This window comes from Podarcis liolepis (genome assembly GCF_965112155.1).
Source record: "Podarcis liolepis genome assembly, chromosome: 11".
NCBI classification, from domain to species: Eukaryota; Metazoa; Chordata; class Lepidosauria; order Squamata; family Lacertidae; genus Podarcis; species Podarcis liolepis.
Window position 1 is genome coordinate 6713875 of NC_139565.1, and position 26783 is coordinate 6740657.

At 41.9% G+C, this 26783-nt stretch overlaps 1 protein-coding gene across 2 annotated transcripts in view; it reads left to right on the forward strand.

Annotated features, from left to right (window-relative positions):
* NTRK2 (neurotrophic receptor tyrosine kinase 2) overlaps positions 1-26783 on the forward strand; it is a 174721-nt gene that overhangs the window by 76670 nt on the left and 71268 nt on the right. Inside the window, exon 14 of one of the 2 annotated variants that reach the window (XM_083464832.1) lies at positions 12509-12574. The exons of the other annotated variant lie outside the window; for it this stretch is intronic. Within the exon in view, the coding sequence (XP_083320958.1) occupies positions 12509-12574 (66 nt within the window). The remainder of the gene's footprint in view (positions 1-12508; positions 12575-26783) is intronic. 2 annotated transcript variants of the gene reach the window in all.

The window sequence follows — 26783 nt, forward strand, 5'->3', positions numbered from 1 at the left end:
CACTGTTAGGGCTGGGCGATACCTGGTTTTCAACATTGTGATATATCACCAGCTAAATATCATGATATAATGATATATTACAATGTCTGCAATAAGGAGGAAGAAAGAAATAAGGTGGGGAGGGAGAAGCAGCTGAGATACATGGCCCAGCCCTACAGCTGACCCCCATGCCACTCTGACTCATTCCGGAGGGGTGGGAGTGGGGCTTCCTTGAACTTCTCAGCTGAGTCGCAGAAGCCTCCTTGCCCCCCAGCTGAGCATGCCCTCATGCTGTTCTGGCCCATGTGAGCTGGAAGGGTGGGTTTCCTTAAGCTTCAGCATCAGCTAGCTTCACAAAACAATGCTTCCTGTCAGTGGCTTGCACACGAGGAAGGGAGGAAAGAGCGCTTGCTCACTCAATTCAGGGAGACACAGAAGCACCGGCTGGCTTCCCTGTTTTTCCAATATGGTCATACCTCGGAAGTCGAACGGAATCCATTCCAGAAGTCCGTTCGACTTCCAAAACGTTCGGAAACCAAGGCGCAGCTTCTGATTGGCTGCAGAAAGTTCCTTCAGCCAATCGGAACCTATGGAACCCACATCAGACATTTGGATTCCAAAGAACGTTCGCAAACTGGAACACTCACTTCCAGGTTTGCGGCGTTCAGGAGCCAAAACATTTGACTTGTAAGGTGTTCAACTTCCAAGGTACGACTGTATCATGATTTTTGCATAGCACACGCACACACACACACACACACACAAGTGCAGCACCTCTACACTCATACACACACACACACACACACCATTGGCTCCTATGGCACTTTTTCTTTTCCTAGTGGTACTATCACAACTGTCTCTCCTTATCCTTGAAAGCCTGTTTATGTTCTTGAGTAATTTACATTCCCTCCGCCATAGAAAAAGCATAGCTGTCGTTTTTGTATTTCATCCAAACTAAAAATGGTGGGGTGTTGTTTTTTTAACCTTTCTCGCTGTTTTCTGCTGTGTAGATTGAAATCATAGGTATTCATTTCTAGCTACCTAGCCTGATAGAGTTGGAAACACCATTCACCTCCTAATTGCTTCAAGGACCTGACACATTAACAGTGGAAGTGGTGATATCGCTGTGTAAGCTAATAGAATCGTGTTACTGTAGGAAGGCATGAATTTGACACCGTGTACTAATTTTCACTGCTGTCAATAGCAGTACATTGTCCTTGGGGCCAGAGTTAAATGAAATGTCCCTGTTCCTCTCAAATATGTTTTTTTAATGGACAGTTTCTGGCTGTTGGGAGTTTGTTGTTGCATTAACTAATCAGCGAGAATATTTATTTCAAAGATTTTCCCCAGTCCGTTTCTGTGACAAACCCTGTCGTAAGTTCCACTGTAAAAAGTTACAGATAGGTAGCCGTGTTGGTCTGCCATAGTCAAAATAAAAATAAATAAATAAACTTAGTTGGTCTTTAAGGTGCTACTGGAAGGAATTTTTTTATTGTAAAAAGTGTTATTATATTTTACAACAAGGATGGAGGATTTGTGGTCTGCCAGATGTTGCTGGACCACAACTTCCATCATCTGACTATGTTAGCTGGAGTTGATGGGAGTTGGGAGTCCAAGAAGCATCTTGTGGGCCACCCCTGCTCCAAATGAAGGCCCCAGCCACTAATTGTTGTTGTTGTTGTTCTTATTTTATTTATATGCCACCCATCTGACTGGGTTGCTCTGAGTGGCTCCCAACACAAAATAGTAAAAACATGATACATCCCTAGGTGTTGCCATCATCGCAATGGACCACATTGCTCTATAGGCAGCTACAGATTGCCTCTTAGACAAGAACATCCAGGAGGAGTTCTTAAAATATCAGGCAACTTGCTAAGCTCGAATGACTCAAATACTCTGGCTTAACTGGGCTGCAGAGTGTTCATTGCAGCGTATCTTTGATGAATCCAAGTAGCCTTATTTCGCCGTTGTTGGTTTGTGCAGATGTAAAAATTATATCCAATACAGACCAGTTGTACTAAACAGTTACATTTAGAAAGCAGTTTCCCAAAGCTGAACAAAAAGGTGCTCGGTTAGGAATAGCATGCATTTTTTAGGAAGAAATTGGGGGGGGGGGAGAGAGAGACTTTCACTTCATTCCACAAAGAGGTGAAGTTCAAAGTAGAGAATTGGAATTCATTAATGATTCAGAATGGTTGGTTTCCAATTCCATCCCTTTAGTCACAAGGCAAATCATGGTCGATATTTCTCTGTCAAGGTCACCACTATTGTGCCCCCCTCCCCAATTCATATGCACATTGTCACCTTTTCTTTTCTTTCCCAAAAGACCTCCCGCCCCCGCTGTATCCTGTCAGACATTTAGCAAGCCTTATCTAGCCATTCTTCCTTCATGAGGAAAAAGGCATCGATGGGAAACGCTGTCATTTGAGGCCAGGAAAGCAGTCCTGAACTGGATGAGACATGACCTCTTCTCATCCTGTCTTATTTTGCAGTTGATAGGCTCCAGCAGGACCTGGCATTTTGTTTTTAAGCCTATAAAAAAGAAAGCAAGTGAGGAAGAGAGAGTAGAATAATAATATATAGTAATAATAATTTATTATTTATACCCCACCCATCTGGCTGGGTTTCCCCAGCCACTCTGGGTGGCTCCGAATAGAATATTAAAAACACAATAAATACACCAAACATTAAAAACTCCCCTAAACAGGGACAATCCTCACCTGCCTTCTCTCCTGCCCGACTTCCATGGAGGGAATTCTTCATCCTTGGTTTAGCCTTGACCAGATGAAATTGAGTATGAAAGAAATAATGTCACCTCAGACCAACCTTTACCTGTAACAGACCATGCACATATTTTATCTCCAGCAGCAGCAGCTTGCATCTCTCTCCCATCAAGGCTCTGTAACTGCCAGAAAAACTCACTGCCAGTATGGCCTTCTGGTGGGTGTGGGCCCTTTCCCAGGCCCTTCGCTGTTCTTAAGAAAAAGCAGGGAAGCGTGAGTTGTTTTAGATTTTTAAATGAGCCAATCAGTTTCTGATCAAGTGCAGGTTTCATACAGAGACTCTTGATACTTTCCTTCCTGGATTGTGGGACCACCTAGCCACAGTCATTCTTAGCAAAGCGTGTCCTCACTGTGCTGGGCCCAGGGGTAGCCCAAGCCACGTGGTCCAGGTCCAGTCCCGAATCCAAGGGCTCCGCGAGGAGTCAGTCCGACAGGGCCAAGGCAGGACACAAGGCAGGAAACCAGGCAAGGTCAAGCACAGGATCTCAGGCAGGTTCTGGCAAACAGCAATGTTGCTCCCGCAACCTGGGGTGGGATCCGACAGCCTTTTATCTTTGTCGGGGTAACAGCCGGTCCTGATCCCCCGGTGACTCATCTCCCTGTCTCACCCGAAGGCGAGCACTCCTCCTGCGAGTACTCAGGTCTCTCCTTCTCTTAGACCTAAGCCCCTGCAGCTCAGGAGATGTCAGTGGGTTACTAGACCCAGAGGCCGCCACAGCCTCTCCTGACCCAACTGGTAGTGGAGCAGCTGTAAGCGATTGCCCAGCTAAAGGCAACAAAGTAATCCCCGTATCTGGAGCCAGGGCAGGCTCAGGCCCCTGACTCGGCCCAGCTGGTGCTTGTTGCAGGGGAACCTGTGCAGACTGGGGCTCTTCAGAATCAGGCCCCAGACTTGGTTCAGACACCGCCTGAGGCAAAAGATCTGGTGCAGACTGAGATTCCTCTGGCTCCGAGTCCAAGCCCGAGTCCCAGGCCATCACACTCACATCCCCATCCAGAACACACACTGCAGATTCTGTTGTTTCAGGTATAAGGATCAGTAGCAGCAATTCTATGCTTTGCCCTTCCGTCACTCTTGAACTTTGAGGCTCTTCACCAAGATCTTGGAAGGTCCAGCAGCTTTTCTGATGGAGAAAGGGATCCACAAATATCCACTCCTCAACAACCTGCATGCTTGTTTCTTTCTTCGTTCCTAGGTCCTGTTTCTTAAACATTTGGAAATAACAAGCTCTGCCTTGTAGAGGCGTAGTTTTGTCATCTGCAAGGATGACAAAATCAGTCACTCCTTTTGTAACTGGTTCTCAGTGTGTCCATAGAATAAGTCTTTCTGTATCCCAGCAGCATCAACTTGGTGAGTGTACTTGTGACGCTCCTCTAACATGATGTTGTGACCCGTCTTCAGTCTTCGTCCAAGCTTCTGGAAATGAATATTTCATACTTCAACTTGGGCAAGATTCTACTTCAAATTCAGATTATTGAGACTGAACCAATATATGCCTGCTTCCAAAATAATCATAGAATCATAGAATCATAATAAGTGTAGTGCCTCTCTGGTGAATAAATACTCTCCCTGGGGAGGCTTGCCTGGCACCTTCATTACAGTGGTGCCCCGCAAGACGAATGCCTCGCAAGATGGAAAACCTGCTAGACGAAAGGGTTTTCCGTTTTTGAGCTGCTTCGCAAGACGAATTCCCCTATGGGCTTGCTTCGCAAGATGAAAACGTCTTGCGAGTGTTCCGATTTCCCCCCGCTTCCCCCCTTTTTCTAAGCCGCTAAGCCACTAATAGCCTTTTAGCCGCTAAGCCGCTAAGCCTTTAATAACCGCTAATCCGCTAAACCGCTAATAGCGCTAATCCGCTAATAGGGTTGCTTCGCAAGACGAAAAAACCGCTAGACGAAGAGACTCGCGGAACGGATTATTTTCGTCTTGCGAGGCACCACTGTATATATATTTAGGCATCAGGCAAAAACATTCCTCTTTTCCCAGGCCTTTGGCTAATTTAACGATCTATGGCCTTTTAAACTTGGGGGGGGTATCGTTTTTGTTTATTACCATGGTATGTAGGTAACAAACAAAAAAGAAGGAAAAGAGCATACGTTCCATGGATTAATAGTGATCTGTCTGGCACTAATATACTTTGCACACCTCGTCAGGGGCCACTGTGTCCTAGTCAAAATGGCTGCAAATGTGCAGTGGTGGCCAAAATGCATGTGGTTTTTGGAACTTGTGAGCCTAATTCATGCACCTCAAATGTCTTCCTTCACATTTCTCTGCTTTAACACAATCTGGGCTGTACTGACTTGGAGAATAAGTGGGCTACCTCTAAGCTCATAGTTATTCCACAGAAGTGATCTACATCCTCTTTGCATCTATGTCCTTTTGACTAAAAAGTATGTGGCACCACCTGGATGTTTTTGTAGCTTGATGCCAGTGGTATGGTAAAAAGAACTCAATCTAGGCTTAGGTTGTGGTCAGTGCTTTTTTCAGGGGGTACTCAAGGGTACACAGTACCTGCACCTCTTTTTGTTGTTGTTAAAAAGTGTGGCACTTGCTGTAACAACTTCATGGTGAATTCTGGCACCCATTTTTCTAGGGGTGGAAAGCACTGGTTGTGGTGGATTTGGTTCCCTCCAAAATAGCCTTTAGTCAGGGTTGAAACAAAGAACTCTACAGAAGCAGTATCAGCCCTTGCCAGTACCCTGGAAAACTTATTGTCATCTTGCATAGTTTGTCAGCTTATTTTGTGAGCCCCCCTCCAGTTCACAGGGTACCCAACCTCTTAAAGCCTTTGGACCCACTACATTCAAGATGCTGATTTTGAAGACTGACTGGTGGTGGTCACCTCAGTATCAGAGTTTGGGATTCTGCCTTTAGGGAAAGAACTGTGTCGTTACCTGCTGGGAAATGTAATCTTTAGGCCCATTAAATATTTTATTCTTAAGATTGACCTGGCCTTTTCTGCAGGGTGGAAGAGTTGTTCTTCTTTTCTTCTGCCAACTGCCTGCTACTCCTTGGGGGAAATTCTTGATGTATACAGAGCTCTCATGTGTTATGTAAACAGGATGAAGCTCATTTGACAACACAGACCCTATTCTTACTTTGGAAGAAGTTATCTTTGGCAGGACAGTATCTATGACCTTCCTGGTGCACTGGCTTCAGGAAAGTATAGGTCTGCCCTCTACTTCTTGCAATTTGCAGCTGTTTGAAGGCATGCTTGCTTATTCCACAGGGAGTGCTGCAGCCTTGGCTTCTTGGGCCACTTTTGAGATCTTCACCGGGTATTATCCTTTGCCATGATAAGAAGCAGGATCAAGGGGCTGTCCACCGGGGACATACTACTTTTTTATGTCCTAGCACTAGCTTCATCCTTCCCTTGAGGGAAAAGAGAGAAAACTAGGATTTGTCTGCAAATTAGTGTTATTCTCAAGTAAACATTGTGATGCTCTGATCTGATGGAACATAGAAAGTTGTCTTATACCAAGTCAGACCACAGGTCCACTTAGCTTGGAGTCATCTACAATGTCACAAAGATAAAGAAAGATGAACTAGAGAGAGAGAGAGAGAGCAGAGGTTTAGAAAACAAGAGTGCTAAAGTTGGGAATGCAAGATAGTTGGAGGAAGCTTAACCACACCTAAAGCTGTGGGCTGCAAGTGTACTAGTTGAAAAATCTGAAAGTGATGACCCTTTAGCCAGTTAAACCCTGACTTGCTAACCTAAACCCTGACTTGCATTCCCTTGACCTAATAATGGGGCATTGCTTTAGTGGGAGAATGGGATATTTCCACCTCTGATAGCAGTCGCCATACATGATTCTTATTAAATACTAGTACAGTTGCATCTTTCTAGTCCACCTCTTTTTAATTTACTGGCTCCCGTTAGAATGATTGTCACAAAATGAATGCATGTAACTAAATTTTGATTCACACTTTTTTGGGGGGGGATTGGGAATGGAACCAGTGGAGAGAGGGGAATCCTTGTCCCTTCTTCCACCTTCCACTTTCTCTTTGCAGATTCTCATAGATTGTCTCACTCCATGAGATTATAAATTGAAGGAGGATAAGGCTATGTTCTCCTTTCACTGTCAGAGACAGTAAGCCTCTGAACACCAGTTGCTCAGATCCTGCTTTCAGTTGCACAGAAAGGGGAAATAGAAAGAACTTGGAGTTTGACTTTAAGGATGATCAATACCTTGGCTATTTAAATCATGTAGATACTGCCTTCATCCTATGAGCTTGCAAATTACATTTATTTTGCAGGTGTAAACCAGTTGAATAATTCAGATGCCTTCCAGTAAAAACAGACAAATAAATGTGGATTGTTTATATGGAAGTAAGAAAGCATTCAGTATGTGAGATGTCCAAAAACAAAAGAGGAATAGACATGTCTGTGTAACTAGGTATCTTAATTTAACATTTGTTTTAGAAACTAGGGCACTAGATAGGGTGAATTTTTCATGTTAGGCTTCCAAATCTGAGAAGAATATAGGAGGCATTTGAAGATGCATCAGATATTTAGACAAGGTAAAAACATAAGCAATGGAAAGGGGAAGGAACCTATCTATGGTGATTGAATATGTTATATAATACTGGCATTAGAAATATTTTAGAATTGACTGCTAGCATTTGGCTTTATCATATATCAAGGGCACAAGTAATCAATAGCTGTTAAATATAGCAGATCCAAATTTGTAGTGGCTCATAAGACTACATCAGTCAGGGACCGTATGCTGTTCAGTTTTATTAATCCCTGTGACATTATACTTACAGTTTAAGCAGGTTTCATGTATGTAATACTGATTTAATGTTGTTCATAAAAAGCCACTAATAGAAAAATCCATTTCTATTGCCTTCTCTCCCTGTGTTTCTTGGGATACACTAAATGAATGGCCATGGAAACACAATGTATTTCTGAATAGCCATTGGAAAGCATTAAATCAAAGGTGGTTGCTTGCTCATCCAGAGGTTTTTAAGGCCTGCCCTGCTGTACCCAACATCTACCCTCATATGCATAAAAATTGAGTTGTCAAATGGCCATAAGAATGCATTAGGACAGCTTAGCTCTGTTGAATCAGCTACAGGCATTGCTGCCTTCTATGTCAATGAAGTGTGTTACCAAATGGCCGTAGGAATCTGTTGAGATGGAGAACTGAACTATGACCTGTATGAATCACCAGGAGCCCAACTAATACATTTAGGCTATCCCACCCTGCACCCTACAGAGGAATATACAGTACTTCTAGGATTTTGCCTAACAATATTCCAGTGTCTTCGTAGCCAATTAGAAAGTGCATAGGTTGTAGCTTTCCAGAACCTAGAGTCTAAGAGTATGTGTGCGACTGCACAGCTGAAGAAATAATTTAACTTTAATTAGCAAGGCAGTGGGATAGACTTGAAAACCTGGGATAGTGAGATAACACAGGTGCATCTGCTATTAGTGAGAGAGAAAACTACATTCTCATGAGCTGATTTACCCAGAAAGCTGAGCAAATGGAGCCATCTTTTTAGAAAAGGCTTAAACATAAAAAACAGTTTTCTTGCCAGGCCCCTCTCTACTCCCCAGCAGCCATACTTCAACTACAGTAGCATATAGAAAAGGGCCTCTCGGGTAGATCTTCGGCAGCAAACAGGCTGGTAAGGGAGAAGGTGGTAATTTAGGCAAATAGTCTCATAATAAAGCCTGCTTTTCATAAACGACCATGGGAATGCCCTGGCACACGTTGTCAGTCCTAAGACATTTGTAGGCTTTAATGCCGGCCATGTCAATCAGCCCAATTTTGAATGGCCGTTCCATCCAGCATTTTGGATTCTCCTCAATTGCTTCCTCTGACCCAAACCTGTCACAGCCATCCTCATTTGCATAAAAATCAACAGAGTTTCCAGATGGCCACAGAAATGCATTGCAATGGGCTGGGATTCCACTCCTTGCCTTGTCAGCCTCCAAATAATGCTATACAAAAGGCTTGTCAACCTGAATGGCTATTAAAATGCAGAGGGTTGGATGGAGAAGGTAATGCTTGATCAGTGCTATATAAATGCATTGCTCGTGGTTAGGGATAGGTAATCTATCAATTTCAGTTTCCCATTTTTCCAATTTTAAGTTCAGTTCTCCGCATTTCTACAGCAGTTTGCAAGTTTTGTTTTAAAAATCCTCATAAAAATTCATCAGCATGTTTGTGTGAATTTCTCCTAACATACACGTATTTGCATGCAATTTTGTCTAATACACACACATTTGAAAAACAAATTCCGTTAATATAGTGCATTTTGAATGTTATTTTCTTCATTAGTTACATTTTTATGGACACTTTACCTCAGTTTATGCATTTTTGTACGCATTACTTGGTGGAGAACTGCACTGTGAAATTCAGAGAAGTGTGGTTTTGAGTGAATTTTGTATTTCAGTTTACATGTTGTTTCAGAAAGTTTAAATTAGGTCAATTCACCTTCAGATGAGAACTGAATCGAATTTCTCCCCATCTCTCCCCACAGTGCGCATTAACTAACCACTAGTTTGCATCAGGAGTTAACAGTTGTTGCTGAAGTTCCCATTGCAAAATATTATGTGGCCAGCCTGTCTCTAGTTTCATTCTTCATTTATGTAGGATGGTACACACTGCAGCTCTGTGATAGTGGCATGATTAATACAGAGTTTACATACACAGAAACACATTTTGTTGCACTAAATTGAAATTAAGATTTGGCCAATAAGAAGCTGCCATATCCCAAGTCAGACCATCTACCTCAGTAATGTTTACACTCAACTGACACCATCACACCTGGGTTAAAAGTTTTCCCAGCCTACCTGGAGATGCCAGGAACCGAATCTGGAACCTTCTGCATGCGAACTGTTCCCCAACTGTGGCTGACATCTATGAGCTATCAGCTCACATGTTACATTGACCCTAATAATGCAGATATACAGACTGTGCCCACATGTACAAAAACATGCCCTTACTTGCTGCCTGAATGCCATGAAAGATGCCATGTCATTTAAGGTTAAGAGAAATGGAATCACTGGACTCAAAGCTGTTGTATAAAGTAGGGCAGGTTTCAATCTGTTCTGAGCAAAGTCTTGGTTTCCCCTGATCTGATTCCAAGTTTAGTCACAATTATGCATCCCACCCAGTCTCCTCAGCCGTTTATAGATAAGAATACGTGCTCACAGAGTACTTTTCCTGTCCATGCATACCCACCCAGTCAGTTCCTACTCCTCCCTCCATAACAAAAGAAAAAATGACACAGTCTTTTACTACTTCTGCACAAACTTAGTTTAACTTTAGCACACTGCCTTTAATTTCAGAAGGAACTGGTACTGGTTTCCTCTACTATCTTCCTCTCGATGAGTAGCTGGAAGTTACTCCATTTACCCAGCTGCAACCCCCCCCCCTTGCAGAAAGCAGTTAAGACAAGAGGGATGTTCCAGCCATGAATTTTTGCCCTGACTTACTGACCTACTTCTGAGTCCTCTGGAGTAGAAGCTGACAAATGCTGGATCTAAATAGAAATTCTAAAACATTCATTTACAATGAAACACACAAACTCACTTCCCATCTAAACAGGACTGAAACAGGACTGAAATTGGTGTGTGCAAGCATAGACCTGGATCCAAAGAACTGCATGGTCAATTCTCTGTGCCAGAGGGATCTTTGAATTTGTGCTTCTCAAAGAGCAGCTCTTTTTTGAAGCAGAGAGCAGTTTAAAAACTGGTTTCTGATTTGGTGTGGGACTAAAAAATCATTGTGGGTATGCCCTAAGCCACGGGTGTCAAACACAAGGCCCGCGGGCCAAATCCGGCCCGCCAGACCTCGTCGTGTGGCCCGTGTAGCTGCCGCCGGCCACCAGTCTAGGGATTTGTTGTTTCCGCAGTTTCACGCGAAGCCGCCGCTTTTATCTCGCGATATTTGGAAAGCGCGCGGTTTCCCCCCTCCCCCGCCCACTCCGCCGGAAGCGCCGCGAGGCGTTCGAAACCCGGCGCGAGTCGGAAGCGGCGGTGCGATGCCTGTGGAGGAGAACGGCGGAGCCTCGTCCGGGAGCGGCGCAGGTGGGGAGCCGCCAAGAGAGGCTGGGCTGCCTCCTCAGGGTCCGGGGGGAGGGTGTTTATTGTGGGCTAAGGGGTCTCCTGAGCATGTGCAGAGCGCTCTCTGCCTTGCCCGCCCCGCCCCTCAGCAGAAAGCCCACGAAGAAAAGCCCAGCAGCAGCAGCACCCTTCTTTTTATCGCTTATTGTGCAGGCGAGGCTGCCTCCCCCGATGATAAGAGGAGGAAGTCAGAGAGGTGGAAAAAAATATGGGGCTGGTGTCGTTGGGATTATAACCTCCCTCACGAGCATAAGTCGGAATTTAGCAAAGTAGGGTGCAGCTTTCCCCCCCCCTCCAAAAAACAAACAAACAGAAAAGTTTGTAGCACTGATCCTGAAGCCAAAGTACAATTTTAGCATGCTGCTATTATTTTCCACCTCATTTCGCTTTGTAGCTGGTGACCGGTATCCATTACTTCTTGTTTGTATTCTTGATGAATGCTATATTATAAAAAGACAACAACAGGGGGACAACGGAAGAATTCGGGAAATAGATGGTGGCAAAGGGGTTGGAGGTCTTTTAAGATAGAGCTTTCAGGAGCTAGAACCAACAAGTACCGTGTTGTATGTGTGTGTGTGTGTGTGTGTGTAACATATAACAAGAAGCAACAAGTACTGTGTTTTATATATGGGTTATTTTGTGCTAGTTCTTAAGGCAGGCATATTCAAAGTCTGCTTTGGGGCCCAATTCGGCCCTCCGGCCGGTTTTATCAGGCTCCTGTGGCAGTTCATTCATTTATTGCTGTCAAATCCTTTAAAAAGGTCAATAAACCTGGGGGGGGGGACATCCCCCTAAAAGCTCTTCAATCCTAAAAGAAAGCTCAACTTTGGTCGGCCCTCATGCATGTTCACTTCCATCAAATCTGGCCCTCTTTGAAAAATGTTTGGGCACCCCTGCCCTAAGCCCTTTTGTGCACCTGAAATGGCTTTTTGGATCCAGGCCACAATTAGCAACAAGGCAATCAGGGTGGTTGGGGGGGGGGAAACCAGACAGGTTATTTGCATTTTTATGGCATGCACATACAAACACTTACATTTTTAAAAATAATAATAATCAGTCAGTTAATTCAGAATTACAACTATCTGCTAAAATTTAGTAATCTCAGCCCTGTCTTTTCCTGCCCTTCTATCAGGTCTAAACTAGATGTAACATTAACTGCATCAATGCAATTAAACTGCGAGTTTCTTGTTATGTAAATATCGGCCAAGGGGAAGCCTTGGCAGCTTTGGATATTGAGTGGGGAAGGGAAATATAGCTATTTATTTCCCTGTCACAGCCTCTACAAAAGCCACCTGCTAAAACTCTTTGCCTCATCTCAAATGACCCTGAGCCTGCTCAGTCTTACCCTCAGTTGCTTTTTTACATAACAAAAAGCATGTAGGTTAATTGCATCTTGTCTAGCTTTATGTGTGCTTCCCACCTCTTTCCCGCCAGAGAGGTGGCTGTTCATGACATAGAAGAATATGCAGAGATCTCCTTCAGTTTCTTTGTAGTAAATAAACACCCTCTGGAGGGAGGTTCTTATGAATAAATAGTTTAGGTGCAGACTGTTAAACTGGAGTGAGTGGTGCTGGTGTGAGCAATGGAATGTGTTAAATGACCTTAAGTTATGTTGAGCTTGATCAACACCCTTTTCTGTTGCATTAATGCCAGTGCATCTCGTTGCAGTTGAATTTAAACAAGTTGGTCTGGTAGACCACATGTGGCTGTCATTGCAAGACTGCGATAATGAAGGTGAGACCATTAGTTGTATAGACTCATAGCTCATGGACCAGAGATAAAGACTAAAATCCATTTTTCTTATTAAAAATGGATATACTATGAAATGATTCCATCATAGTAGTAGTCTTAGCGCAAAACATTCTTACCATTATTGTGTTGTGTGGTCCCATATATTTCATTGGTCATTTTAGTTTCACATCCATCCATCCTAAGAGACATAGCAATTGGAGGATAAGGAGGAATATTACCTTTCTCCAATTTGAGAAATGAAGAAGTTCAGTAGAACATATTGTTATATCTGGTGACTCCAGCCCAGAGTTTTATGGACGCTCTGATATGTGCCACAGCACTGGCACAGATTTCCCACAGCACTTAAAATTAAATAACAAAGCTCCAGGGATGTGTATGTTAAGTTGCCTTCTCCCTTTAAGCCTCTGAAGAAATATTCTCTAATCATACCTTTGTTTGGCCAAAAGTTTGAAGATTTCTTAGGACTCTTTGAGTCTCATTCCAAAGACCCATTGAACCATTCACAAAACTGCTTCAGTACTTTGCAAATTGACTGGTGACATCAACATGTATTTATATGTTCATTCTAATTATAGGTCACTTACTATGCACAGTTTACAATATGATAAATCCTAATACATAATCAAAATGCATAGATGTACAATAAGCACGCGGGTGCTTATTGGGACGCGGGTGGCGCTGTGGGTAAAACCTCAGCGCCTAGGACTTGCCGATCGTATGGTCAGCGGTTCGAATCCCCGCGGCGGGGTGAGCTCCCGTCGTTCGGTCCCAGCTCCTGCCCACCTAGCAGTTCAAAAGCACCCTTAAGTGCAAGTAGATAAATAGGTACCGCTTTATAGCGGGAAGGTAAACGGCGTTTCCGTGTGCTGCGCTGGTGCAGGCTCGCCAGAGCAGCTTCGTCACGCTGGCCACGTGACCCAGAAGTGTCTCCGGACAGCACTGGCCCCCGGCCTCTTAAGTGAGATGGGCGCACAACCCTAGAGACGGACACGACTGGCCCGTACGGGCAGGGGTACCTTTACCTTTTACAATAAGCACATAGCTTATAAGCCCCTTACGTCAGGGCTGTAGTTCAGTAGTAGATAATCTGATGTGCATGCAAAAGGTCCCAGATTCTATGGTCATAAGGTCTCAACATCTACAGTGACCGTAGAGCCACTGTCAGTCAGCATAGACATTACGGAACTAGATGGACCACTGGTCTGATTCAGTATAAGGAGGACTGACTCATGAGACCATTTCAGTATGTGAAAGCTGTGAGGGAAAGCAGCTCTGCTCCTTTCCTTTCTGGGTATGGAAATTTTCTTGGAATCTTTTTAATGCGATTAAAAAGAGGGAAAGGGTCATAGATGAGGGGTGGCAGAGTATATATACTTTGCATTCAAAAACCTCAACTTTAATCTCTAATGTCTCCAGTTAGGAAGTTTGTGGGTTCCAAACGATGGGAAAGACATTGGCATCAGACCCAGGAGAACTTTTGCCTCATAGAGTAAACAGTGCGGGGCTGGATGGGCAAATACTTATTTTTAGACTGCCTTTTAGGGCCATACTCTCAGAAAGCAGCTTCCATCATGCATAAAAGACAATTCAAATAGTGTTTCCTGGTATTATGTCAGCTTTCTATGTTTCTAATGGCAGACTACTGGCAGACTGGACTGGTTTGTTGTTGTTTTAAAAAAAGCTAGCAAACTTAGTTATATGAGGAGTTCTGAGCTGAAATCTAGTCATGCTGGTGACAGAAATGCAAATGTCACTAAATAAGAGTGCCCTGGTTTAATAATAATAATAATAATAATAATAATAATAATAATAATAATAATAATTATTATTATTATTATTATTATTATTATTATTATTATTTATTCGTATCCTGCCCTCCCTGGCCAAAGCCGGGCTCAGAGTGGCTAACAACAGGTAAAAATAGCACAGTGTACATAAAATTGCACAGTCAGTTAATTAAAATACATTCTAAAATCAATTCAGAATCAAATTAATGGCAACCGTTGGGTTAGAGTTCTATGAAGATTCTAGAAGGAGGGAGGGAGTCAGACTGTGCCTTGGCCAAAGGCCTGGTGGAACAGCTCCGTCTTGCAGACCCTGCGGAAAGATGTCGAGTTCCACAGGGCCCTAGTCTCTAATATTTAGCTTTTTAGTGGTATTCCTGGTAGACCTTGTAGTAAGTCACCCATAGCCTACTGTCCAACGTAGCTCAACTCTCTAATTAATTTTATGTTAATTAATTTGGTAATACAGTGGTGCCTCGCAAGACGAAAATAATCCATTCCGCGAGTCTCTTCGTCTAGCGGTTTTTTTGTCTTGCGAAGCAACCCTATTAGCGGCTTAGCGGCTTAGCGCTATTAGCGGTTTAGCGGCTATTAAAGGCTTAGCGGCTAAAGGCTATTAGTGGTTTAGCGGCTTAGAAAAAGGGGGTGGGAAAGCGAAAAATATCGCAAGACTCGCAAGACGTTTTCGTCTTGCAAAGCAAGCCCATAGGGAAATTCGTCTTGCGAAGCGCATCGAAAAACGGAAAACCCTTTCGTCTAGCGGGTTTTTCGTCTTGCGAGGCATTCGTCTTGCGGGGCACCACTGTATTTAATTACCATTCCATTCTTGTCGAACACGTGGGCTGAATTTCCAGAAAAGTCTTCTTGAGTTTAACTTGGATCTAGTTAAACTTGGAAATATACCAAGGGTTTGTTTTGTTTTTCAATTCCTTAAGCATATATAGCCTCAGATCCAGCAGAGTTAAGCATGCTGAATCCCATTGAAACCTTGGCTAATTCTGTGTAGGATTTAGGCGTCTGTTGGAGACAGCACCCACACTAGGCGTCTGTTGGAGACAGCATCCACACATTATATCCTGTTCATTTTCCATCTCTTATCACATCAGTGGTGGTTTTAGCTGAATTCATTCCCCTGTACATTTCCATGGTAATTGTCTAAAATGACACTGTGTCCATTTTCCATTTCTTTACAAAATGCATGGTGCAGGTTCATATTTATTTATTTAACTATCACCTTCCAAACACAAGTTTCAAGGTATAAAATACTATTAAAACAGCTTTAAAAAGTGTTAAAAACAGCAAAGAAAATAACAGTTTATGAATTTAAAAACAGTGCAAAGTAGGCACTCAGGCAGAGCCCAGACCTTTCCATCCAGCTGGGAAAGTCTGTCGGAGCAAAAACATCTCCAAATGTTTCCAGAAAGTGCAGAGGGTGGGTTCCTGTTGTATCTCGACAGGAATGTTGTCCTACAAAACAGGTTCTTGTAGAATCGATGTAGTAGGTGCAGAGGTTTACATATAATGAGAATAAACTTCTAGGTACACTATTAATAGCAAAAATACCATTTTTTTTAAGCACACTGCAAAGTTTTCTGACAACTTCAATACAATATAATTTCAACTGAATTTAATTCAGTCTTGCTATTCTTAGCAAGAGCTGCCACTGTAACAAGATCTCATAGAGCTCTGTACTCCCCATCTTTTTCAGTATTGGTAGAGGATGGTTTTATGATGCAGCCCATTGCAATTATTTGCAAGGTGAGTGAGATGTAAATTCATAGCACAAAACCTGCCAGCGTATCGTTTTGAAAGGAAGTTTATTTGAAAGCTGCAGTCTTTTTAATGCCCTTCATTCTCACTAATCAATAAAAAAGCAAGGAACTATATCTTCAACACAAGCAGAATCGTAGAAGGAAGTGCTTATTAGACATTGCACAGGGCAATGTGAGAGTAATGACCCTGCGTTTGAGAAATGCATCGTAAATCCTAGATTAAAATGCTGAATACAATTTATATTTCTCTTTCTGTCTCATGCCAGGAAGATGTATATGCTGTTCAAGGTTTCAGTGGGAGAGAACACCGTCAAGTAGCCTAAAATAGCCTATTACAGGCAAGGCCACTGCAAAAGAGTTTGAGGAAATCAGCAATCATTGCCGGCAGGGCATGAGGCTATTAACTCTGCCCATATTTTTGCTGTCAGAAATGCTGAGTCTGTGGGTCATATCTTAACGTTCTACCCCACTAATTCATTTTATATTGAGATCAGTGTTAACACTTTTTCAAAAATTAAAGTGTGTACAATTCCATTTCTCTCTCACACACAGATACACTTTTATTTTATGAACTTGTAGATAGATTATTTAAGCTATTAAACATATGAATGAACACTATCAATAGCAATCACATTAATTATTCCAATTTGTCTCCTTAAATTATAAACTTTGTTTCTGTAGACGCTGAGAATATATGGCTTGGCAGTTAATAAGGAACGTGACTTTTATTAGTTGTACAAGAAACTGCATTTTTAAAAAACAAACAAACCCACATGTGTCTCTTACATACAGTGGTGCCTCGCAAGACAAAATTAATTCGTTCCGCGAGTTTTGCCGTCTAGCGAATTTTTCGTCTTGCGAAGCACGGTTTTAACGGTTTAACAAAGTCGCAAGACGTTTTCGTCTTGCGAAGCAAGCCCATAGGGAAATTCGTCTTGCGAGGCAAATCGAAAACGGAAAAACCTTTCGTCTAGCGAGTTTTTTGTCTTGCGAGGCATTCGTCTTGCGAGGTACCACTGTACTTATTTCTGTGTTGAGGATTGTGGACAAAAATGTTAACAGCAATGATGCCTTAGTATGATATTGTGGTGTTATGGTAGGTTGTGTCTATAGCTCTACAATGGTTGTGTGTCTGGGGCAGTTCAAGAAAGACTAATAATGGGACTCAAGACTCTTGTGTTCTGCTCATCTCACCCATTGACAGGATATGTGACCTTGTTTGATGATTCACTTAACCTTCCTGTGCATTGATTAATTAATGTGCGAATGGAGTGTAATCATTAGAAATTGTCTAAAGTTACACAGTAAGGGCTCCACACTAGATTCCTACCTGTTATTTGGGACTGAGAATTTGTTTCAGCTACCATGTAAGAAAACCAGCCAGAATTGCATGCAGATAGGTTAAATGTGTCTTGTTGGATGCTGCATTCATCTTAGGGCAAGATTTATTTCTTACATGTGTAGTCAAAACTGGGAAATTCAATCAATGTGGTGAGATCCTGTACAAATGTACCTGTGGATGGTTATACTGCAGGTAAAAGGATTCATAACTAAATGTATGGTTTCCTTTGCCATTAGAGAAAGTGGAGCGGACTGTCAGTATTCTACAAATTTGACCTATAAACCAGAAGCTCTAAAGCATATTACTGATTGTCGTGCTCACAGCTGAACATTCTGCATAGGAAGTGGGGAATAGTAACGTACGTGGAGAGCCCACATCATAGAAGATAAGCAGAAGCGTTTGTGCTGCTAATCATGCCTCTTCTATAGCATACACCATACAATCATATTTCTTTAACGTTTTGGACAGGTCTCACTTCCACTGCTATTCACCTTTCTGTCCTCATCTCTATTATATTGTCGGTGCATGGAGGCATAATCCATCACACATAGCTATGTGGATGTGTGTGCTGCTCTCATACTCAGCGTTCTCCCCTCTTTCTCCCCTTCTGGCCAGAATCTGGCCCTTTCCACTTCCCATTTCCACTTCACCCCACCAGCCAGTTAACAAAATAAAATGGCAAGAATACAGCAGTTGTCTTCAGTGTTCAACACAGCTGCTGGTAGCTGTGATTACAAAAACCATACAGGTTGTGGGTACGTTTAAGAAAACAGTGTGTCCCACAATTTGAGAAACACTGTCATAAGTTTAAAATAACCTTTTTTGCAAATGTAGAGAGGTTACCCTTCCTAAGAGGCAGTCATCTGAGAGAGAGATTTGTGCTTTCCTCTCTCTCTCTCTCTCTCTCTCTCTCTCTCTCTCTCTCTCTCACACACACACACACACACACAGAGAGAGAGAGAGAGAGAGAGAGAGAGAGAGAGAGATAGCTAAAGGAAGCTTAAAAGGCAGACTTCATAGAATTCTGAGACATTTGTGTATTAGCTGTAGCTATAATTTCACATGAAATTTCAGATTAAGAGGCTTTTTCTGAATATTTATCTACTGCTTGGCATTATGATACACGGCCTTGTTCTTTTTGCATAGGAAACAGTTTCCAGAAATCCAGGCGGGAACATTCCCTGGCTTTCTGATAAAATAAATAAATAAATAAAAACAAGGCGACAACATTAGCAAGCATTGCGAAGTAGCAACTGAACAGGATAAATTATTTCATTTCACTTTCTTCTTGGAATCAGAACTGAACAAATTTGATAAGATTTCCTTTTTAGGTAACATTGCAGCAGCATCCTTCCTTCTTTTTTTTTTTTTGCTTCCCTTTAACACTCAGCTATTCTTCATTTCTCTCCTAATAAATCATTCTTCGTTTAAATGGGTCACAGATACAAGTCTTGTTACGGATTATGTCTGTATCTTGTTTAAAATAGCTGAGATTGCATAGGGTATCAAATAACACCAATATGCTTGAGATATATGAGGAAACATAGTGGGGGACAGAAACAGAGTTCAATTTTAGTCAGATTTTAAAGCCAGAAAAATTTTCAGACTCCGCGTCTCCAATTTGAATCACAGAGTCGTGGTGATCATTTTAGGCCATTTAGCCATGTAATGCATGAAATCCAGAGCTGTCCGGGCTCATCTTGAAGACCTCTGGACTGTGAGAGCCCACCACCTTTCTAGATCATTGTTTCCATTGTCAAACTGATCTTACCATTCTGCTTCTCCTAATGTCAAACCAAAATCTACCCTTCCTGTTACGACTTAAGTCCGTTAGATCTTTGTGATATGCACATCATACATTTAAAGCATGTTGCTTCCTCTAAAAAAAATCCTGAGATTTTTAAGTTCAACCCTTGCAGAGCTGTGTTTTCCAGGACCCTAAGCAAACTACAGTTCCCAGAATTCTTTAGGGAAAGCTATGCATTGAAAATGTACTTTAAATGCCATGTGTTTTAAATGGTGTTGATGTAGCCCTAGTGTAAAGCCTTAGGGTTCTGTAATTGAGAAGAGGAGGGGCGGATTGGCAATAACTCCAAAGTCTATGAAAATAATCCTTTATCTCTTAAAAGTAAACAACAACAAACTATTCACATAACCAGTCAATGACCCATTATACAAACAAATGCACAATGCACAAAACAAAGCATTCCAAAAGCACACAACTCAAACCACTGTGGGTTCCTTAGCAATAGAAGATTTATTAACAAATAATGTCAGCTAACTGTTGCTATTTACGTCTGGCACACGTCCATCTGGCACAGGTCTTTCAGTCTGTCAGAATTCACTTTCTTTCTGTTCACTTTGATTTCTTCCATTTCTTCCTCTGGTTGTGTTGTTCATCTTCTCTCAGATCTCATCTTATTCCTGTCTTTATTTACTTGAGGCCTCACTTCCCATTTGACAATTCTCACCATTTTGTGCTCCTCCCCTTTGTACATCTTGTCTTGTAGAGCCCTTAGGAGCAGGCATGGCACTAACCTTGCCCTCTGGAGTAGCAAAGAACAAGTCTTTGCTCTCTTCTGTGTAACAGCTCTTTAGATATTTGAAGAGTTCTACCATGCCCCACTCAGTCTTCTCTTCTCCAGGCTAAACATATTTAGTCCCATCACCCTTTCCTAATAGCACTTGTTTTTATACCGCCGACCATTTTTGTCGCTCTCCTCCAAACCCATTCCAATTAAGGACACACTCATTCTTTGCCTGCCCTTCACATGATGGGGAAAACATGAGGTGCCAGGCAATGTTCAGAGCCCTGCAGCAACCCCCCCTCCAGTTTGATGAGGAACTATTGATGAGAACTCTTTATAATCACCTGTGAATCCACATGGCTGTATTCTCATATAACCTGCATTTAACCAGTTTGCTAATCAAAATAGTGTGTGTGTGTGTGTGTGTGAGAGAGAGAGAGAGAGAGAGAGAGAGAGAGAGAGAGAGAGAGAAAGAGAGAGAGAGAGAGAGAGAGAGAGAGAGAGATGCTTTTTTGAAATCAGCATAAGCAAGATTACTTCAATGCATGGGGCTATCTCTGAAGACAATTTGGAAACTTCAGCTGGAGCAGAATTTGGCGGCCAGGTTGCTCACTGGGGCAAGATGGTTTGAGCATATTACACCAATCCTATCCCAACTGCACTTGCTGCCAGTTTAGTCTCCAGGCCCAATTTTAAGTGCTGGTTTTGACCTATAAAGCTAAAAAGTCACAACCATAATACCTCAAAGACCACCTCTCCTGATATGAACCAACCCAGGCCCTGCGATTCAGGCCCTTCTTAATGTAGCCCCTCAACAAAAGGTCTGGAGGGCAGCAAAAGGAGAACAGACCTTTTCTGCAGTGGCCCCCTGCTTGTGGAATGCTTTCCCTAGGGAGGCTCGCCTGGTGCCTTCATTATATATCTTGAGGTGCCAGGGGATAATGTTTCTCTATGACCAGGCCTTGGCTGATTAAACATTCTTTGGCCTTTTAAATGTGTTTGTGGGAGGAGGGTTAGTGATTTGCTTTTGTTTTATTATGTATTTTGTGTTCTCGTTTTGTATTTTTAAGTTGTGAACCCCCATGTGATCTTTGAATGAAGGGCGGTGTACAAATTTAATAAACAATAAAACAATAATCATTGCTGCCGCAGCATCCCCACAATCTGCTAAACTGGTAATCATGCAGTGCTAGATAGTAAAATTGACCCCCTGGGAAAGTTACAGATAGGTAGCCGTGTTGGTCTGCCATAGTCAAAATAAAAAAATTCCTTCCAGTAGCACCTTAAAGAACAACTAAATTAGTTCTTGGTATGAGCTTTCGTGTGCATGCACACTTCTTCAGATACACATCTGAAGTATCTGTGTATCTGAAGAAGTGTGCATGCACACGAAAGCTCATACCAAGAACTAATTTAGTTGGTCTTTAAGGTGCTACTGGAAGGAATTTTTTTATTTTGCCCCTGGGAAAGGTGAGAGCTCTGCTTGTGTATAACAGCCACTTTGATGGGACAAATGTAAGATCAGTATGGCGGTTGGTGTCAGTAGTGCTCCGAAGCGCACACCGTTTGTGCTTTCTTGTGTCCTGCTTTAAGCAGTGTCTTGGATTTTCCAAGTGGTGCTTAGCTGTGATCCTGAAGTACAAATCCTTCTGCTAAAAAAATCACAGTTCATGATTGCCCCACTACTTCAACTCCATTTCAAAATGCTGTGTGCATACCTCCTCTGTTAGATATTGGAATGAGCCATGGTTTGCTGGAAGTTGCAGCATGTCTGTGTGTTGTCCCTGGCAAGATGTGAGTAGCTTACTGGGGAGGTAAGAGGGCCACTTAAAAATAAATCACAGTGAAGTGTTAATCACATCAGTGAATGTGGTATTCCTCAGAAGTAGTTGTCATTACAGCAAATATTACCTTATGAAATTAATCTTCTTAATGTCCTAAAGCCTTTCCTTCAAAACAGCTTACGAGAACGCCCCGTTACAGAATCCTGGCAGTTCTAAATTGATTACACTTGCTCTGAGATTATAATTTTGTGTGTGGTTTAGCCAAATCCCTTTTACTCTCTCTATTTTTGTTGGCTTTTCGTTCCACGTTGTAGTGATTGTTTCAGCAAAAAGGAATTTAGGCAAACCTCCTTGGAAACATGAAATAGCTCCTAATAAGCTAGTTTGTTTTTGCACATGTGTCATTACCTACAGTGAAGCAGCAAATAGTACTGTTGCCTCAGGTGTTAAATTAGCAATCAAGTGGAATGCAAATGAAGTAATTGCTGTTTACACCCTTCAAAGCCCTACAGCCTGTATTGATAAACTTTGGAGCAGTTAGAAGTTCCAAAAGTCTCCTTTACAATTGAAGCACATTGGAGAATGTTTCACAGGATAAGCACTCATCCATTTTTATTTTATTTTTTGTGGCCTGTCTTCTTTTCTGGGTGGCTCTCTGATCCATGTGATCTTCCCCCACTTTGGGGTTGTGGGGTGGAAATCACACAAACCAGATCTCCTCAAGATTGGATGCTAATGTGGAATGCCCAAGTTATGCAGCAGTGTGGTTGGGAAGGGACTTGCACTGGTCTTCTGCTATGTTGTTGTCAGTGCTATTTTTCTAGAAAAAGAGGTGCTGGAACTCACCATGACTGCTCCCCTGGTTCTCTTATGATGGCAATGGTGCCCACCTGAGAGGTGCCAGAACTGAGTTCCTGTGAGTTCCCCCTGAAACCTGGTTATTGTGGTGGTGCCTTGACCTGAACATTTGAGCCAGACACAGTTGTATGTGGTTCTGAATTGTGGCATCCATGTCCGCAACCAAGGATCATATTTGTTCTGCTCATATTACATTGCTTTCTATTTTGAATATTTTATTTGTTCACACAATGCATATATAACCATACACTAAATAGTAAATGCCTTTTAAAGGGAAAAAGAAGAGAAATCCATGCATGCAAATCATGTCAAAATATATTTTTTCTTAAGCGTCAAGCACATTTCCCCCCCCCCCCTTTATGGTCATGTCATGTGTTTTGTTAAATGCATTCCATATTTATTTGATTCTTTAAAAAATATTTATGTTGATTCATTGTGTTAATTTTGTTTGACTGTTATAAGCCTGATTTCTCATATGTTTATTTTGTTTCTTTTAGGTTCTGTTTTGTTTCATAAGATCCCACTGGATGGGTAAATGAAATAAGGAAAAAAAGAGAGGGGGCGTGTTGAATCTATGTGCTTCTCACTAGGCAGTGGACATGTTGTTGTGCTGTCAATTGCTACGCTCCTTGGACCTCTCTTGTAGAGATGAGTTATGTTTGGAGGACTCTGGAAGTATGCACTGTTTTGGCAACTTCATTTCAAAATCAGCCCCAGGCAGCTATAAAGAAAGCACAAAAATAAACTGTTGTATTCCGTAGCAACGATCCTGCTCACAAAGTGGCATTTTAGCAAAGTTCCACAGTATTATTTCAATTCGATTGTTTGCCTGAACTTAGCTGGAAAGAGAATTAATTTTATAGATAATATTTATTAAAGGTGAACTGCAAATACTTTGTGTACTAAAAAAAGTTAAAATGTTTTATGTCCTCATTTTACAGATTCTTATATTCCAGCCTTTGAATTATAACATTCATACCAATGGCGCAATTGCTCACTTAAAACCTGAGCACTTGCATGTTTGCAGGACTTTGATCAAACATTCTAAAACCAATAAAAAGTAGCTCCACAAAGCTTTCTCAATGTAAGTAGTCTTTAGCATGGGCCGGTGTCTCTGGAGAGAAAAGAAGCTGTAAAAATTGCCTCTTAACATGTTGCAGTTAAGGCATTGTTTAGCAGTGTGCCATCTCATGTTCAAAGATCACTCTTTGCTATTCTCAAGAAATCGGTTAGTCAGGAAACGTTATATGACTCTCCACCACTGCTACCATTAAATAAAATATCCTAAATTGCTGTATGTGCAGTTCAAGTACTTCCATGGTCTTCTAGGTCTTGAACCCAACAGCAGTACTATTGCCATTACGCTCATACAGCATTACCACCCTTAAACACTTAGGTTGCCGCATATATATATATCCTGTTTCTCTTTTTTGAAGGAGGGTAGGGGGCAGACATATGCCTAGGTGCTGTGGTGGCATCTGAGACAGAAGGAACCCTTTTCAGACTTCAGCTCTGAAAAGTGGCATAACTCTCCCTATATCACAGCCTGCTCTTTTAAATATAAAAAAGCATGGTGGGTTCTGGGGCAGTTGCCCAAGAGGTTTCATTCTCAAAGGAGAAGTGTTCTGTGCAGCAAAGGAGCATAGAATAAGTGTCTAACATCTCATTGCCTAATCCTGCCAGTCCTTTGTCATCTCCAATATAATTCCCTTATGCACCTCTGGGAATGAGACTGATTCTTTCTCCTGATTGGTATGAACTTAGATTTGCTGTTAATGGACTGAAAACCATTAAACAAAAGGTGGTCAACAAAACAAATGCTCTATTTAGCTTATTCCAGCCTCATCCAAGCTGCAAAGTTTCATGTGTGTAAAAAACATTAATAGACGGATATCTTAAATACCAAACTGAGAATTGCCAAACTTCAAAATATTCTCAATTTTCCATTCTTTAAAGAAGTTTCCAAACACACTTCTTGTCACATAATAGGTTTAGGATCTTTATCAGTATTTCTATAAAACATTCTTGTAGTATTTTGCAGTTCAACTTTAAGGTACACAGGTACGATTTTGGGATAGCTCTACGTGTACTGACAGATTATTTTGGATTCTATGTAATCAAGGCATTTATTTTGATAAAACAGAATTGATTTGTGCACCACCAATTTATATATGCACACAGGCAATATAGGATAATCTGGGTATTTTTGTATTCCACATTAGCCACCCAATGCACTGTTCATGCTATAGTTACTCACAATGTGTTATGGATTACAGCACATGGCTATTTGCTGTTTGTGTTTTGGCAGTAGCCAGGCTTAAATAATGAAATAGGCCATGCTTTGCTTGCCGATTTCCTTTCCAATATGGGAGCAGATAAAGCTTACTGAAGCCAAATTTTGAAGTTGGAACTTGCAGTATGCTTATTTCATTTGGATTACTAATGACCCTGCCTGTCACTCTAGATATTTTAATCTGTCCAAATAGTGTTGAGTTTACAAAGATCATGGTTAATTATACAATTACTGACCCCTTAAACCACAGTGAAAATCATCCCAAGAAATCAGCCAGGGCCATTAAAATAGTTAAAGGCGTAGCTTTCATTGCTAAAGTGGTATTAATAGTATCTTGCTAGGCGGTAAAAAGGGTTTGTAGAATGCTGAAAGTCTGTTTTACACATTGATAAAACCTGAATAGTGTATTTTTATTGCCAGCAGTTGTGCCTAGCTAACTGTCATGCTGGCTAATTGCAGCATACATTAAAAATCAGTCCTTGGCTCTTCCTGGGGGAGGGCGGTGTTAAGAACCAGAATCTGAAACTACTATCATGTTCAGAAACTATTCACTTACTTAGGTTGAGCAGCTTCAGGTCTGTAATAAAACTTTATCCTTTCTTGCTGAATTCTGTTGGGAGTTCTGCTATTGGCATGCATGGCTAGAACACGGTACCTTGTGTAGAGTGTATATATTTGATCAAGCCCTGAATGCACACTTAACCACAGACACGTTAGTGTTCCATAACATAAAGTTCACAAGGAATGTCACCATTTAAAAGGGGTAGCTGCCCGCCTTTAAATTTCCTAGAAATTAATTTGTATGCGTTGCTTACATTTTATCATGTTATAATTTGGGTTTCCTCGTGCAATATAGCTAACTACTGTCCAACTATATAGCTCAAGCTTTGACTCATTTTCATTCTTTAGTTACTAGAACCGTTCTTAGCAAATAACAGAGTAAAGCTGACACATTAAGCTGAATTGTGACCATTTTCATTTAGCATTTTAAAAAATAAAGAGAAAAAATGAACTTGTGTAATTACGTAAATTGTGTGGATTAAACAGGACTGTTCTGGAAAAGGCAGAATATGAATCTTACCTTCATCAAGTGGAGTGAAAAACAGTCCCAAACTACAGTGGTGCCTCGCAAGACGAAAAGAATCCGTTCTGTGATTCTCTTTGTCTACCGGTTTTTTTCGTCTTGCGAAGCAAGCCCATTGACGGATTAGCGGATTAGCGCTATTAGCGCTATTAGAGGCTTTTAGCGGCTTATCTGCTGATTGGATCAGCTGATAAGCGGCTTAGCGCTATTAGCGGCTTTTAGCTGCTTTTAGCGGCTTATCTGCTGATCGGATCAGCTGATAAGCGGCTTAGCGGCTTAGAAAAAGGGGGGGAAGGGAAAAAAAACCAGCAGGAACTCACAAGACATTGTCGTCTTGCGAAGCAAGCCCTTAGGAAATTCGTTTTGCGAAGCACCTCCAAAATGGAAAACTCTTTCGTCTAGCGAGTTTTCTGTCTTGCGAGGCATTCGTCTTGCGGGGCACCACTGTAGTTCTTCTTGGGTTCCCGGTTTTAGATTGTAGGCTACTAAGTTGGTGCTACTGGGGAGAGTTAGGATTCACCAGAAGGACCCATCTGCTGGCGTGAAAGAAATTACCTGACCACTTCAGTAAGCATTTCCATGTGAAGTGATGTTAAAGCGGCCTTCACATAAGTGTCACAAAGTCATTGGTGGCCTGGGAGGTGGGGAAGCTCTGCTGCCATGGGGGCTCCATTGCATCTAAAGAAAGCAGCATGGCAGGGCTGCTACCACCCGCAATGTTTCCACTGGTAATAATAATAATAATA